This window comes from Saimiri boliviensis, chromosome 15 (assembly GCF_048565385.1).
Source record: "Saimiri boliviensis isolate mSaiBol1 chromosome 15, mSaiBol1.pri, whole genome shotgun sequence".
Lineage (NCBI taxonomy): Eukaryota > Metazoa > Chordata > Mammalia > Primates > Cebidae > Saimiri > Saimiri boliviensis.
The window spans coordinates 36,847,605-36,865,796 of record NC_133463.1 but is presented as its reverse complement, the minus strand read 5'-3'; the positions used below and the strand labels follow the sequence as shown (position 1 = coordinate 36,865,796).

The following is an 18,192-nucleotide window of genomic DNA, read 5'->3' as shown; positions in this document are numbered from 1 at the left end:
CAAAAAAGAGCCCACATCACCAAAGTGAGGCTAAGCAAAAAGAACAAATCTGGAGGCATCACACTACCTAATTTCAAACTATACTATAAGGCCACAGTCATCAAAACAGCACAGTACTGGTTTGGAAATAGGCACAGACCAATGGAACAGAATATAGAACACAGAAATGAACTTAAATACTTACAGCCAACTGATCTTCAACAAAGCAACAAAAACATAAATTGGGGAAACAAAAACAGGAATGGTGGTTCATACCTGTAATCCCAGCACTTTGGGAGGCTGAGGCAGGTGGATCACCAGAGGTCAGGAGTTTGAGACCAGCCTGGCCAACATGAGGAAACTCCGACTCTACTAAAAATACAAAAATTAGCCAGCACAGTGGTGGGTGCCTATAATCTCAGCTATTTGTGAGGCTGAGGCAGGAGAACTACTGGAACCTGGGAGATGGAGGTTGCAGTGACCTGAGATTGCACCATTGTACTACAGCCCAGGAGACAACAGCAAGACTTTGTCTCAAAAAAAAAAAAAAAAAAGGAGGTGGGGGAAAGGATACCCTTCTCAACTGTTGGGATAATTGGCTAATCACATGTAGGAAAATGAAACTGGATCCTCATCTCTCACCTTATACAAAAGTCAACTCAAGATGGAATAAGTACTTATAATTTCCTAAAACTAGAAATTATAAAAATTCAAGAAGATAACATTGGAAAAACTCTTCTAGACACTGGTTTAGGTAAGGTTTTCATGACCAAGAACCACCCAAAAATTCAATAAAAACAAAGATAAAGAGCTGAGACCTAATTAAACCAAAGAGCTTTTGCATGGCAAAACGAACAGTCAGCAGAGTAAACAGACAACCCACAGAGTGGGAGAAAATCCTCACAATCTATACATCTGACAAAGGACTATATCCAGAATCGACAAAGAACTCAAACAAAACAGTAAGGAAAAAAAAATCCCATCAAAAAGTGGGCTAAGGACATAAATAGACAATTCCCAAAAGAAGATATACAAATAGCTAACAAACATATGAAACAATGCTCAACATCACTAAATGATCAGGGAAATGCAAATCGAAACCACGATGCAATACCACCTTACTTCTGCAAGAATGGCCATTATCAAAAACATCAAAAGACAGTAGATGTTGGCATGGATGCAGTGATCCAGGAACACTCTATACTGCTGGCAGGAATCTAAACTAATACAGCCACTATGGAAAAGAGTCTGGAGACTCCTTAAAGAACTAAAAGTAGAACTAGCATTTCAGCCAGCAATCCCACTACAAGGTAGCTACCCAGAGGGAAGAAGTAATTATTCAAAAAAGCTATTTGCACACACATGTTTATAGCAGTACAATTTACAATTGTAAAATTGTGGAACCAACCCAAATGTCCATCAATCAACGAGGAGATAAAGAAAATGTGATACACACACACACATACACACACATAAAATGGTATACTACTCAGCCATAAAAAGGAATGAGTTAAAAGCATTTGCAGTGACCTGAATCAGAGTGGAAACTATTATTCTAAGTGAAGCAACTCAGAAACGAAAAATCAAACATCATATATTCTTACTGATATGTGGGAACTAAGCTATGAGGATGCAAAGGCATAAGTATGATACAATGTACTTTGGGGACTTGGGGGGAATAGAAAGAGGAGGGCAAGGGATGAAAGACTGCAAATGTGGTGCAATGTATACTGTTCTGGTGATAGGTACACCAAAATCCCACAAATAACCACTAAAGAACATACTCATGGAACCAAATACCACCTGTATCCCAATGACTTATGGGGAAAAAAGTTAAAAAAAAAATCTGTACACTGAGAACTATAAAACATCAAGAAAAGAAACTGAAGATGACACAAATAAATGTAACAATATCCTGTGTTCATAGATTGGAAGAATTAATATTGTCAAAATATCCATACTATACAAAGCAATTTACAGATTCAATGCAACCCCTATCAAAATTCCAATACTATTTTTCACAGAGATAGAAAAAACAACCACAAAATTCATGTGGAACCACAAAAGACCCAGAATAGCCAAAGTAATCTTGAGGAAAAGAAACAAAGCTGGAGGCATTACATTACTGAATTTTAAAATATATTACAAACTATAATAATTAAAACAGCATGATATTCAAATTAAAACAAACACATCAAGCAATGGAATAAGACAGAAAGCCCAAAAGTAAACCCACATATCTATGATCAATTAAGTTCCAAAAAAGATGCTAAAAATGCACAATGGAGAAAAGACAGTCTTCTTTAAGTGGTATTAGGAGAACTGAATATCAATATACATAAAAATAAAAATGGACTCTTTTCCACCACTTATAGAAAAATCAATTCAAAATTAATTAAATTTTTAAATTTAAGACTTGAAACTGTAAAACTACTGTAAAAAACATATGGGAAAGGCTCCGTGACATTGGAATGGACAGATATTTCTTACATATGACCCCAAAAGCACAGGCAATGAAGGCAAAAATAGACAAATGAGATTACATCAAATTAAAAAGCTTATGCCCAGCAGAGGAAACAACTAACAGAGTGAAAAGACAACCCACAGATTTGCCAATAATATTTGCAAATCATAGGTTAGATAAGGGACCAATATCCAAAACATACAGGGAACTTGACTACTCAATAACAAGAAAACAAATAATCTCAAACTTCTGCCTGGACATTTAGGCACTTCTATACATCTTCTGAAATCTAGGTGAGGTTCCCAAATCTCATGTCTTGACTCCTGTGTACCCACAAGCTCAATACCATGTGGAAGCTGACAAGGGTTGGAGATACCCCACTCTGAAGCTATGGCCCGAGCTGTACCATGGCCCCTTTTAGCCATGGCTGGAGCAGCTGGAATACAGGGCATCAAGTCCTGAGACTGCACACAGAAGGGAGGTGCTAGACCCAGCCCAGGAAACCATTTTCCTTCCTAGGCTTCTGGGCCTGTGATGAGAGTGGCTCCCGTGAAGGTCTCAGACATGCCGTAGAGAGATTTTCCCCATTTCTTGGTGATTAGCATGTGGCTCCTAGCTACTTATGCCAATTTCTGCTGCTGGTTTGAATTTCTCCACAGAAAAACGTTTTATTCTTTTCTAAGACATCATCAGGCTGCAAATATTTCAAAATTTTATGCTCTGCTTCCTCTTGAAAACTTTGCTGCTTAGAAATTTCTTCCATCAGATATCCTAAATCATCTCTCTTAAGTTCAAAGTTCCACAGATCTCTAGGGCAGGGGCAAAATGACAGTCTCTTTGCATAGCAAAGGTGACCTTTATTGCAGTTCCCAACAAGTTCCTCAGCTCCATCTGAGACCACCTCAGCCTGGACTTTATTATTCGTATCACTATCAGCATTTTGGTCAAAGTCATTCAACAGGTCTCTAGGAAGTATCAAATTTTCCCATATTCTGAGCCCTTCAAACTTCCAAACTCTGCCTGTTACCCAGATCCAAAGTCACATCCACATTTTTACAGCAACACTTCACTCTGCCAGTACCAATTCTCATGCTGCTATAAAGACATATCTGAGGAGCAGGAATCCACATCCAGGAACAGAGCCCTTTGCTCCTCCCTCAGAATGAATGGAGACCAGATATCAGATGTTTATGCCCAAGAAAAGCAGGATTTTGTTCAGCACTTCTCCCAGATCGTTAGGGTGTTGACTGAGGATGAGATGGGGCACCCAGAGACAGGAGATGCTATTGCCCGGCTCAAGGAGGTCCCGGAGTACAACGCCATTGGAGGCAAGTATCACCGGGGTGTGACGGTGCTAGTGGCATTCCGGGAGCTGGTGGAGCCAAGGAAACAGGATGCTGATAGTCTCCAGTGGGCCCTGACTGTGGGCTGGTGTGTGGAACTGCTGCAAGCTTTCTTCCTGGTGACAGATGACATCATGGATTCATCCCTCACCCGCCAGGGACAGCTCTGCTGGTATCAGAAGCCAGGCATGGGTTTGGATGCCATCAATGATACTATCCTTCTGGAAGCATATATCTACCGCCTGCTGAAGCTCTACTGCCGGGAGCAGCCCTATTACCTGAACCTGATCGAGCTCTTCCTGCAGAGTTCCTATCAGACTGAGATTGGGCAGACCCTGGACCTCATCACAGCCCCTCAGGGCAATGTGGATCTCGGCAGATTTACTGAAAAGAGGTACAAATCTATTGTCAAGTACAAGACAGCTTTCTACTCCTTCTACCTTCCAGTAGCTGCAGCCATGTACATGGCAGGAATTGATGGCAAGAAGGAGCATGCCAATGCCAAGAAGATCCTGTTGGAGATGGGAGAGTTCTTTCAGATTCAGGATGATTACCTTGACCTCTTTGGGGACCCCAGTGTGACTGGCAAAGTTGGCACTGACATCCAGGACAACAAATGCAGCTGGCTGGTGGTCCAGTGTCGGCAACGGTCCACTCCGGAACAGCGCCAGATCCTGAAGGAAAATTACGGGCAGAAGGAGGCTGAGAAGGTGGCCCGAGTGAAGGCACTATATGAGGAGCTGAATCTGCCGGCTGTGTTCTCGCAGTATGAGGACGACAGTTACAACCACATTATGGGTCTCATTGAACAGTATGCAGCGCCCCTTCCCCCAGCTATCTTTCTGGGGCTTGCGTGCAAAATCTACAAGCGGAAAAAGTGACCTAGAGACTGCAAGGGCGGAGAGGAGGCTATCAATAAATAAATCGTATATATATATATAAAAAGACATATCTGAGACTGGTTAATTTATAAAGGAAAGAGGTTTAATTGAATCACAGTTCCACAGGACTGGGGAGGCCTCAGGAAACTTAAAATCATGGCAAAAGGGGAAGCAAACACATCCTTCTTCACAACAGCAGCAAGAAGTACAGAGCAAAGAGGGGAAAGCCCCTTATAAAATCATCAGATCTTGTGAGAACTCACTCAGTATCAGGAGAATGGAATGAGGACAAATGCCCCATGATGGAATTAACTCCCACTGGGTCCCTCCCATGACTGGTGGGAATTATGGAAACTATAATTCAGGATGAGATTTGGGTGGGGACACAGCCGAATCGTATCAGGCAATAAGTTCATTTTCATTATAGTAATTATCTGATCTATAAGCGTGAGATGTTTTTTCATTTGTCTGTGTCATCAAAAATTTTTTTTCAGCAGCATATTGTAGTTTTCCTTGCAGAGACCTTTCACTTCTTTGGTTAAATATATTCCTAGGTATTTTGTATTTTTCTTAGTTACTGTAAATGGAATTGCCTTTTTTATTTGGTTATTACCTTGATCATTATAAGGATATGGAAATGATACTGACTTTTGTACATTTCTTTTGTATCCTGAAATTTTACTGAATCCATTTATCAAATCTAAGGTTTTTTTTTTTTTAATAGAATCTTGAGGGTTTTCTAGATATGAAGTCGTATCATCAACAGAGATATACTGAATTCCTCTTTTCCAATTTGGATGCTTTTATTTCTTTACCTGGCTTAATTGCACCAGCTAAAACTTACATTATGCTGAATAGGAGTGGAGAAAGTGGGAATCCTTGTCTTATTTCTAGTTCTTAAAGGGAATGCTTTCATTTTCCTCATTCACTATGATATTGGCTATTGGTTTGGCATACATGGTTTTTATTATATTAAGGTGTGTTCCTTCTGTGCCTAATTGGTTGAGGTTTTTTATCATGAAGGGTGGATAAATTTTATCAAATGCCTTCTGCATCTGTTGAGGTCATCACTTTTTTTTTCCCTTAATTATGTTTTTGCGGTGAAGCACATTAATTGGTTCACATACGGTAAACCATCCTTGCATACCTGGTATAAAACCCACTTGATAATGCTGTACTATCTTTTTGATGTGCTGTTTGATTTGGCTTGGTAGTATTTTGGTCAGGATTTTTGCATCTATGTTAATCGGGGATATTTATCTGTAGTTTTCTTTTTTGTTGTTGTGTCCTTTTATGTTTTTGATATCAGCATGATACTGTGTTCATAGAATAAGTTAGGAAGAATTCTCACCTCCTCAATTTTTTTGAAACAGTTTCAGAAGACTGGTACCAGTTCCTCTTTGTATATTTGGTAGAATATGGCTGTGAATTCATCTGGTACTATACTCTTTTTGGTTGGGAAATTTTGTATTACTTATCCAGTCTTACAACACATTATTCATCTGTTCAGTATTTGTATTTCTTCCTGGTTCAAATGTGGAAGCTTACATGTTTCCAGGAATATTTCTATTTTCTCTAAGTTTTCCAGTTTGTGAACATATAGTTGTTCATAGTCATCTCTGATGATCTTTTGTATTCCTGTGGTATCATTTATAATGTCTCTTTCTTCATTTTTCCTTTTGTTTATTTGGTTCCTCTCTCTTTTTTTCCATGGTTAGTCTAGGTAGTGGTTTATCAATTTTGTTTATCTTTTCAAAAGCAGTATTTTGGCTGGGTGAAGTCAAGCACAACTGTAATCCTGGCACTTTAGGAGTTGAGAGGTTGAGACCAGAGAAGTTCAAGACCACTCTGGGTAATATAGTAAGGTCCAATCTCTGAAAAAAAGGTTTTTTGGTTTGTTTGTTTGTTTGTTTTTGTTTTTTTACAAATCTGCTGAGCATGGTGGAATGTGCCTATAGTCCCAGGTACTTAGAAGGCTGAGGTGGGAAGATTCATTGAGCCTAGGATTTCAAGGCAATAGTAAGCCATGACTGCACCACTGCACTCAAGCCTGTGTGATAGAATGACACCTGGTCCTCAAAAACAAAACAAAACAGAAAAATCCTTTATGGGTTTGGTTTGTTGATATATACATACTCACCTTGAGGTGTGATGGTAGGCTGTTAATTTGAGATCTTACTCTTTTTTAAATTATACAGGCATTTAACACTGTAAACTTTACTCCATTTTCATTAACTTCAAAAAAAATTAATTTCCATCTTCATTTCATCATTGACCCAAAGATTGATCAGGAGCATGTTGTTTAATTTCAATATATATGTATATGTCACAAAGTTCCACCTGGTATTGATTTATAGTTTTATTCTGCTGTGATCTGAGAAGATCCTTGATATGATTCCAATTTTTTAAAATTTATTGAGACTTGTATTGTGGCCTAACATACGGTCTATCTTGGACAATGTTTGACATGCTGATGAGAAGAATATATATACTGCAGTTGTTGAGTAGAATGTTCTGTATGTTTGGTGGGTTCGTTTGTTCTAGAGTATAGTTTAAGTCTAATGTTTCTTCGTTGGTTTTCTGTCCAGATGATTTGTCTAATGCTGTGAGTGGGTTGTTAAAATATCCCACTATTACTGCACTGCTGTCACTTAAAACCACACAACTACATGGAAACTAAACAACCTGCTCCTGAATGACTACTGGATAAATGATGAAAGCAGAAATAAAGATGTTCTTCAAAACCAATGAAAATGAAGACACAATGTACCAGAATCTTTGGGACACATTTAAAGCAGTATCTAGAGAAAAATTTATAGCACTAAATGCCCACCAGAGAAGTGAGAAAAGATATAAAATCGACACCCTAATGTTAAGATTAGAAGAACTGGAGAAGCAACATCAAACGAATTCAAAAGCTAGCAGAAGGCAAGAAATAACTAAGATCAAAGCAGAACTGAAGGAGATAGAGACACAAAAAATCCTTCAAAAAATCAATAAATCCAGGAGCTGGTTTTTTGAAAAGATGAACAAAATAGATAGACCGCTAGCCAGTCAAACAAAAAAGAAAAGAGAGAAGATTCAAATAGATGAAACGAAAAATGATAAAGGAGATATCCCCACCAATCCCACAGAAATACAAACTTCCATCAGAGATTACTACAAACACCTCAGTACAAATAAACCAGTAAATCTAGAAGAAATGGATAAATTCCTGGACACTTAAACCCTCCCGAGACTAAACCAGGAAGAAATTGAATTCCTGAATAGACCAATAACGAGGTCTGAATTTGAGGCAGCAATTAATAGCCTGCCAACCAAAAAAGTCCAGGACCAGATGGGTTCACTGCCAAATTCTACCAGAGGGACAAACAGGAGCTGCTACCACACCTTCTGAAACTGTTTCAAACAATACAGAAAGAGGAAAACCTCCCTAACTCATTTCATGAGACCAACATCTTCCTGATACCTAAACCTAGCAGAGATGCCACTAAAAAAAAAAAAAATTCAGACCAATATCCATGATCAACATTGATGCAAAAATCTTCAATAAAATATTGGCAAACCAAATCCAACAGCACATCAAAAAGCTTATCCATCACAATCAAGTCAGCTTCATCCCAGGTATGCAAGGCTGGTTCAACATCTGCAAATCTATAAACATAATCCATCACATAAGCAGAATCAAAGACAAAAACCACATGATTATCTCAATAGATGCAGAGAAGGCCTTCAAAAAAAATTCAACAGCACTTTATGCTAGAAACTTTATTTTTATTTTTCTTTTTTTTTAATGCTAGAAACTCTCAATAAACTAGGTATCAATGGATTGTACCTAAAAATAACAAGAGCTATTTATGACAAACCCACAGCCAATATTATACTAAATAGCCAAAACCTGGAAGCATTCCCTTTGAAAACTGGCACAAGACAAGGATGCCCTCTGTCACCACTCCTATTCAACATAGTATTGAAGTTCTGGCTAGGACCATCAGGCAAGATAAAGAAATAAAGTGTATTAGACTAGGAAGAGAGGACGTCAAATTGTCCCTGTTTGCAGATGACATGACTGTGTATTTAGAAAGCCCCATCATCTCAGCCCAAAATCTCCTTAAGCTAATAAGCAACTTCAGCAAAGTCTCAGGATACAAAATCAACGTGCAAAAATCACAAGCAATCCTATATACCAATAATAGACAGAGAACCAAATCATGAGTGAACTCCCATTAACAATTGCTACAAAGAGAATAAAATACGTAGGACTACAACCAACAAAGGATGTGAAGGACCTCTTCAAGGAGAACTACAAACCACTGCTCAAGGAAATAAGAGAGGACACAAACAGATGGAAAAACATTCCATGCTCATGGTTAGGAAGTATCAATATCATGAAAATGGCCATACTGCCCGAAGTAATTTATAGATTAAATGCTATCCCCATCAAGCTACCATTGACTTTCTTCACAAAATTGAAAAAAAAAAAAAAAACACCTTAAACTTCATATAGAACCAAAAAAGAACCCGCATAGCCAAGACAATCCTAAGCAAAAAAACAAACAAACAAACAAACAACAAGAAAAAAACAAAGCTAGAGGCATCACACTACCTGACTTCAAACTATATTACAAGGCTGCAGTAACCAAAACAGTACGGTACTGATACCAAACAGAGATATAGACCAATGGAGCAGAACAGAGGCCTCCGAAAGAATGCCACACAACTACAACCATCTGATCTTTGACAAACCTGGAAGAAACAAGCAATGGGGAAAGGATTCCCTATTTAATAAATGATGTTGGGAAAACTGGCTAGCCATATGTAGAAAGCTGAAACTGGAACCCTTCCTTATATCTTATACAAAAATTAACTATAGATGGATTAAAGATTTAAACATGAGGCCTAACACTAAAAAACTCTAGAATAAAACCTAGGCAATATCATTCAGGACATAGGCATGGGCAACAACTTCATGACTAAAACACCAAAAGCAATGGCAACAAAAGCTAAATTGGACAAATAGTTTCTAATTAAACTTATGAGCTTCTGTAAGGCAAAAGAAGCTATCAATAGAATCAACTGGCAACCAACAGAATGGGAAAAAATTTTTGCAACCTGCCCATCTGACAAAGGGCTAATACTGAGAATCTACAGAGAAAAATTTACAAGGAAAAAAACAACCCCATCAAAAAGTGGGCATAGGATATAAACAGACACTTTTCAAAAGAAGACATTTATGCAGCCAACAAATATATGAAAAAAAGCTCATCATGACTGGTCATTAGATAAATGCACATCAAAACCACACTGAAATATCACCTCACACCAGTTAGAATGGCGATCATTTAAAAATCAGGAGAGGATAGATGCTGAAGAGGATGTGGAGAAGTAGGAACACTTTGACGCTGTTGGTGGGAGTGTAAATTAATTTAACCATTGTGGAAGACAGTGTGGCAATTCCTCAAGGATCTAGAAATAAAAAAAATAAAAAAAAATAAAAAAAAAAAAATTTGACCCAGCAATCCCATTACTGGGTCTATACCCAAAGGATTATAAGTCATTCTATTATAAAGACACATGCACATGTATGTTTATTGCAGCACTGTTCACAATAGCAAAGATTTGAAACCAACCCAAATACCTATCAATGACAGACTGGATAAAGAAAATGTGACACATATACACCATGGAATACTATGCAGCCATGAAAAGGGATGAGTTCATGTCCTTTGCAGGGACATGAATGAAGCTGCAAAACCATCATTCTCAGCAAATTGACACAAGAATAGAAAAAGAAGCACTGCATGTTCTCACTCATAAGTGGGTGTTGAACAATGAAAACACATGGACACAGGGAGGGGAACATCACACATTGGGACCTGGGGGGTGGGGGGGTATGGGAGGAATAGCAGAGGGTGGGGGGATTGGGAAGGAATAACATTAGAAGAAATACCTAATGTAGATGACAGAGTGATGGATGCAGCAAACCACCGCCATGGCACCTGCATACCTATGCAACAAACATGCATGATCTACACATGCACCCCAGAACTTAAAGTATAATAAATAATTCTTTTTAAAAAAAGAAGAAAACAGTGCTCAGTAAAGTCAATAACCTTTGTAAAAAAATAAATAAAACATAAGATTGGGAGAGGCAAAATAATTATTTTTAGAATTCTCTTTAGAGCTCTAAAAAGAACTACTGGGGAGAACAATTAATACACATGTCAACATTGTCATTATAAATTGTTACTAAAATATTTTGTGTCTCCTCTAAATGAATTATTGCTAAACTCCAAATACAAACTAAAAATATAAGCCAATATAATTTTTTTTTAAAAAAAGGAACGAAAGTAAGTGTGTGGAGAAATAGCTATTCTCATCACCTACAGGAAAAGAAAACTAGTATAACTTCAATGAAGAACAATTCAATGACATCAACCAAAGGTACAAATGAACATACTCTTTTATCCAGCAATTTGGCTTCTGAAATATGTAGATACACATGTATGTAATAACATAAGCAAAAATTAACTATTGCAGCATTATCTGTAATGTCATATATGTGAAAACAAAGTATATGCCCGTCAATGGGGAATAAATTGTGGTATATCTATGAGCCTTTAGAAAATAAAAAAGGATGAGGGAGGTTTTTAAGCATTTATATGGAAACATATCCAAAATATTCTAAGTAAAAAACAAGCAAAGTGAACAGGTATACAGTGTTACAATAATTACATAAAACTGACAGATATTTCATATATTTTATATATAATTAAATATAAACATGCATATGTAACATATAAATAGTAATATATTAATATATAACATTAATATATATTATATAGATATATTAATATCTATATATAAATAGGTATATATACCTAATTTTATATATATTTAAATTTATATCTATATATTTATATACATATATTTACATATACATTATTTATATACATATATTTATATACATAATATTATATATTTACATACACATATGTATTTATATATTTATATATTTATGTATTTATATATACATATATATTATATGTATATATATTTGATATATATATATTTGATATATATATTTTATATGTAATTAAATATAAACATGCATATGTAATATATAAATACATATTTATATATAAATGTATTTATATATTTATACATATGTATTTATACAAATATAAATTTATAAATTCATAAATATGTATTTATATATTTATATATTTATGTATATATAAATATATATATTTATGTATTTATAAATACATATTTATACATTTATAATATACTATATAAATATATATGTATTTATATATAAATATATAGAAATATGACAATATATAAATATGAAAATATAATATATGTAACATATAAATCTATATTTATACATGCATATATAATATATGCATGTTTACACATGTGTGTGTTTTTTATATTTAAGCCAGTTAACTTTTTATTGAAGTATAATATATATTCAGAAAAATGTTTTTGAGTTTTTCTCAAGAATTTTCATAAACTGAATACACTTATGCAACTTGCACCTAGATCCTAGGTCCTGAATAAAAAAATAGAACATTACCATCATCTCAAATGCCTCATCATTCCCTTCTAATCAATGCCTCTCCCCTACTAGAGAGAAGATTTCTATAAGCATAAGTTAGTTTCATTTTTGTACTTTATACAAATGGGCCCATGCAATATGTACTCTTCTGTATCTGGCTTTTTTCATCCAACATTATATTTGTACAGTTTAATTTCATTGCCATTTAGCACTATATTGCATAAATGTGCCAAAATTCATTTATCTATTCTACTATTTATCAATGTTTGGGTAATTTCCAATTTGAGACTATTATATATAACACTGCTATGAACATTCTAGTAGATGCATACACATGTCCATATACCTAAGCAAGGAATCACTGCATCACAGGGTCTGCATATCTGCAATTTTAATAGATACTGACATACAATTTACAAAATTGATTGTACCAATCAACACTCCCATGAACGGTGTGTGAGAGTTCCTGTTGCTCCAAATCCTCACTCACACTTGGTATATTCTGTCTTTTTAATTTTATTCATTCTACTATTTGGATAGCAGTGTTGCACTGTAGCTAAAAATCATGGTTCCCTGATAATTAATGATGTTGAGCACCTTTTCACCTCTTTTTCAAGGATTCTAAATCCTTTACTTAATTTTTCTATTGCATTATGTGTCCTTATTGTTTTAAATTTTAAACCATGTGAATACGGTTTTTAAAAATAAATTTTAAAGTAATGTAATTAACAATGCAAATAAATTCCATGAAGTTCTATGTGTCATGCTCTCTCCTTCTTAGAGATGTATATTAGCCTTTTAAAAGCTCTGAAAAGTTCTACATTTTTCACCACCACAAAACAGTTTAGAGAAATGTTGTTTCCCTTCTAAAATAATTTCCATAGAATTAACAACTGCTTCCTTTTATTCCTTGGATTTTTTTTCCAGTTCATTTTCCAACTTCATCCTGTATTTCATTAGATCTATCAAACATCTATCAATATAATTTCTCAAATACTCAAAATTAGATAATCTATCATTTCAATTACTATTAACTACTGTTTTCTCTTGAAGTCTGCCTGCCTGTTTTCTCTTGAAGTCTGCCTGAATTGCTCTCCAATTCTCCCACATTTCTCTCATCCCGGAGTTTCCCTTCTTAATTTCCTGGTCTTGTTCTCTGGATCCCACCTTTCTTTTTCTTGGCCTACTCCCATGTTTTGTTGGAACACATTCTCTAGGAGGTTTTTGTTTGTTTGTTTGTTTGTTTTCTAAAAAACAAAAGTAAAGTATTTCATCCTTGTATATGTGAAAATGTTTTTATTCTGCCCTTATATTTGACAGATAGTTTGACTATAGAATTCTAAGTTGGAAGTTACTGTCCTTTGGAATATTGAAAAAATGTCACTTCATTGTATGTTAGGATAACAATGACTTAATAACATTGTTAAGAAATCCAATGGCATTCTAAATCCCATACTCTTAATTTTTATTTTTGTCCTCCGAAAACGTTTAGAATCTTCCCTTTAGTCTTAGTGTTCTCACCTTTTTAATGAAGTGTTTTAATGTAGGTCTTTTTACTCAGTGGGTCCTTTAAATATGAAGACCCCTGCCCTTTGGTCCTGACAAAATTTTTAAAATTATTATTTGGATCATTTCTTTCCTGTTTATTTTTTGTTGTTGTTCTCTATTTTTAGGGCTAAGGTTTTTAATTAACTGACTGGATGAATGAATGGAAAAGTTTTCTGAGTAGTTTTTAAGAAAAAAGCTGGGCGTGGTGGCTCACGCCCACAACCCCAACACTTTGGGGGGCCGAGGTGGGCTGATTGCGAGGTCAGGAGTTCAAGAACAACTTGGCGCAAGCCTGTAATCCCAGCACTTTGGGAGGCTGAGGCGGGTGGATCACGAGGTCAAGAGATCGAGACCATCCTAGTCAACATGGTGAAACCCCGTCTCTACTAAAAATACAAAACATTAGCTGGGCATGGTGGCGCGTGCCTGTAATCCCAGCTACTCAGGAGGCTGAGGCAGGAGAATTGCCTGAACCCAGGAGGCGGAGGTTGCGGTGAGCCGAGATCGCGCCATTGCACTCCAGCCTGGGTAACAAGAGCTAAACTCCGTCTTAAAAAAAAAAAAAAAAAAAAAAAAAAAAACTTGGCCAATATGGTGAAACCCGGTCTCTACTAAAAAATACAAAAATTTGCCAGGTATGGTGGTGGGCACCTGTAATCCCAGCTACTAGGGAGGCAGGCTGAGGTAGGAGAATTGCTTGAACCTCGGAGGCGGAGGTTGCAGTGAGCAGAGTGTCACCGCACTCCAGACTGGGTGACAGAGCAAGACTCCATCTCAGGGGAAAACAAAAACAACAACAACAAAAAAAAACTTATTAAGCAGTAAAGCACAGAGTATCAGACCAATATTTAGTTGCTGAACATTTTATTATAAATGATAAGTTGAAAGACACTATTGTTTACAACCTCCCACTATCGTAAAACCTAACATTGATACTCTCATTTCAGGTAATGCAAAACTACTACTAAAGCATTAACTTTCTGTAGGCAGAAATCTAATCGAGTCATTCCTTATTCCTGAAGCTCTAGAATTCATTAAACACCTAGCATAGACTTGGTATCGTATATAACATTTGCACTCATACCTTACAAAATAGTCATCTAAGTAGAAAGCTGTTTAAGGCAGAAAGATGGGAAAATGTTTGCAGTCTTTTTTGGTTGGCATGAAACACTGCATTCCTCCCAGGTTTATAAGAATTATTTGCAGTCTTACCTGGAGTTAGAGGGATGGACTCTCTCAAGGTTATTTTTCAATTTCTGTACATATAAACTCATGGAAGTAAGAAAAAAGAGGGAGAAAGGCAGATCCCATGTCACAGGTGTTAAATACCTGAACTTGCTCTACTATGACAGGGATTATCATCCACCTCTTAGTCCTGAAGTGGCTGGAAACAAGCGAAGATTGGAGTCCAGGTAGACAGGTGAGTGCAGAACCTCTTAAGTGTGGAGCCCTCGGAATTCACCACACGCCCCAAATCGCTTCCTGCGCAGGCGCAGAGTCGGGAGCCGCTCCGACAGCAGAATCCCCCGCCCCCTAATAAAGCCCCCACCCGGACGCCACTACCACCCGGGTTGGGCAACTTCCGGAAGACCTGCGGACCGAGGCGAGACCTCTCGGGAATGGGGGGTGGGAGCTGCCAACCAATCCGACACCGCCAGCGGGCCGAAGAGAGGGGCTTTCCCAAAAAGAAAACTTTCCCAAACCTGGGGGATGGGAAGAGAAGACAAAAGGAGCGCCTCCGGCTCTCTTTCCCACATCCCTGCCGCCCGCCCCAGCCCCTCGGCCGCGCCAGCTGACGGAGGATCCCCGCCGCAGGCCGAGGCGAGAGCCAGGAGGGAGGGCCGCGAGCGGCCGGCCCCTCTCCGCGCCTCGCTGTCCGCCGCTGACGTCGTCTGCGAAGTTTGGGGAGGGAGGAGCTCGGACCGCCGGACCGAGCGGCGGCGCGCGCCTGGGAAGGTCGGGGCTGCGAGAGAGGAAGCTCCTCCGCGGCGCCACGGCGTGGTCCCCAGTCTTCGGAAAAGAAGTCCGCTCTGGTTCGGAGAAACGGCGGCTGACGTGGGCCGCCTGGGGAATGGGAGGCCTCGTGACTTAGTGTCGCGGGGCAGGAAGGATCTTGCCGGCTTCGCTTGTGCAGGGACGGATCTGGGCCCCCGAGCGTGGCGGGAGAGCCCTGGAAGCCTCCGGAGCAGGGGCCCCACCGGCACCGGCTGAGCGCCCGCGACCATGAACGGGGAGGCCATCTGCAGTGCCCTGCCCACCATTCCTTACCACAAGCTGGCCGACCTGCGCTACCTGAGCCGCGGCGCCTCGGGCACTGTGTCGTCCGCCCGTCACGCAGACTGGCGCGTCCAGGTGGCCGTGAAGCACCTGCACATCCACACGCCGCTGCTCGACAGGTAGGCAGCTACTGGGGTTTCCGGGAACAGCCCCCAACTCTCCTGCACCTCCTCAAGCGCCCAAACAAACGGGCTCTAGAGCCCAAGTGGCAGTGACCGCTTGGGGCCGGCCCCACCTCGTCACCTCTAGGCAGCCCTTCAAGCTTGGGAGGTAGGGAGCACCGACCCTTCCAGCTCTGGCACGGTAGGGAGCACCGGCTTCTCCGGAGATGCAGCAGTTGCGTTCCTCCAGGCATCTCTCCGTTGCCCTTCCTCTCCTTCCCTCTTGCTCCTAGGCGTCCTCTCGCCATACTCCAAAAATCAGCAATCACTGCCTAACTCTAAACGCCGTGTTTATTGAAATTGATGTGTTTATATACAGTGAGTGTGGGTTTTGTTTGCTTTGTGTTTTCCTTATTTTTGAAATCGGGCTGTAGGGCTGCACTGTCCAAGAGGTAGCTCTTAGCCACAGGTGGCTGTTGAGCACTTGAAATGTGCCCGTCCGAATTGAAATGTGACCTAAGTATAAAATACATACCAGAGTGTGAATGTTTAGTATTTATATTAAAAAAAAACAATATTTTCATTAATAGTTGTTTATTGATTATATGGTGAAATAATATTTTTGGTATCTTCGGTTAAATATGTTGAAATCTATTTCATGTGTTTCTTCTTACTTTATGTGGCCATGAGAAAATTTTAAATTGTATGTGGTGTTCACATTATATGTTTATTGAACAGCGCTGCTTTAGAATCGGGGATGTTTTGCTTTTTATTGTTTTTGTTTTGTTTGTGATGTATTACGTGTATTCAGGAACGTGTAGTCAGGAGCGTTTTATGTCAGACTCAATACTAGCAGTTCAGTTTCTCCTACTCTCCGTGTCTCTAACAGGGAAGATTGTAATAGAGGAAATGCGTGCTATTTTTGCCACAAAAAATTGAACCAAAATACTGTAAAGTGGCCAAAAATTGTAGATGGCTTTCACTTATTAGTTTGTCCGGGTTTTAAGGGACAGTTAACATTAGTTTCTGTTTTCAGAGAAACATTACAACCGCATGCCATAGACCTGTGACTGTGTATTAATCAATGGTCTGGTCACTAGTCTTGTGTATTTTACTTCCTACAGGGATTTTACTAGGCCCAGCATTCAGCTCTTAGGGAGTTAACATCCATGATTGCAACATTCTCTTCTCCTCCTATATCTAATGTGAAAATACATCATCACAGATGCCTGATGGGCCAGAAGCTGTGAGTATGCAATATCAGATAAATTCCTCAGCTTCTGCCTTGCCAGTTACTGGATTTTCACCTACCTGTGGCTTTTCTTCATTATCTCTCACTGTCAGGCTTGGATGGCCTAAATGGCACAGATTTGGGACACCTCTAGAGCTTGTTTCCACTTCTTGTCTGTCATAATCCAGATTAAGTGATATAAAAGGTGTGGTGTCTGTTTACTCTGGGCTTTATGTTCTGTGGAGCAAGTGCTGGGCAAGTGTGTACGTGTGTCTGTAGTCAACTTTTAAAGGTGGTGGTTAGAGAGGACATATACATTGTTAGAACCAGTTATGCAAATACTATATGGAAAGGTAGCACTGATGAACCCATTAGGTATTGAAAAGCCAATTGATCCTCCCAATTTGGATGCTGCTTCTCAAGATTTAATTTATCTCAACTTTGTGTGGTTTGGGGACCAAGAAGTGAAGAGAGAGTTTCCTTTCCATACTCATGAACAATTTTCATAGTCTAAAATTCTTCACTGAATTGGGTAGGAAATTAATTCTGTCTTCGAGGAAGCCGTAAGACCAGTGAAACACTCTGGCATTACTGTATCACATTCTTTTCTCCAATTTGTTACCTCAGATCTTATCATTGAAGTATTTATGTAGTCGAATGAGTGTTACATGATACTATGCAGTTGACTCACTGGTGTCTCTTTCCTCACTTATACAATAGGAATAATAAATGCATGTGTTTCTCAGGCTATGGAGAACAATGTTTGCATTGTTTTTTTTGATGACCTGAAAGAAAAATAAGTTT

At 38.4% G+C, this 18,192-nt stretch overlaps 1 protein-coding gene and 1 pseudogene across 3 annotated transcripts in view; both read left to right on the top strand.

The window, feature by feature from the left end:
• The first annotated feature begins 3,573 nt into the window (after nucleotides 1–3,573).
• LOC101030269 (farnesyl pyrophosphate synthase pseudogene) lies at nucleotides 3,574–4,717 on the top strand (annotated as a pseudogene). The gene has a single exon (XR_012514082.1). The product of XR_012514082.1 is annotated as a farnesyl pyrophosphate synthase pseudogene (transcript).
• Nucleotides 4,718–15,762: 11,045 nt separating this feature from the next.
• The window catches only part of RIPK2 (receptor interacting serine/threonine kinase 2), a 36,444-nt gene continuing 34,014 nt past the window's right edge, over nucleotides 15,763–18,192 (top strand). The window contains exons 1-2 of one of the 2 annotated variants that reach the window (XM_074386906.1): nucleotides 16,121–16,175; nucleotides 17,282–17,403. In XM_074386906.1, coding sequence (XP_074243007.1) covers nucleotides 17,327–17,403 — 77 coding nt within the window. In that variant the 5' untranslated portion in view covers nucleotides 16,121–16,175; nucleotides 17,282–17,326. Of the gene's footprint in view, nucleotides 16,176–17,281; nucleotides 17,404–18,192 lie in introns of both variants that reach the window. The other variant, XM_003940508.4, reaches the window with a different exon arrangement.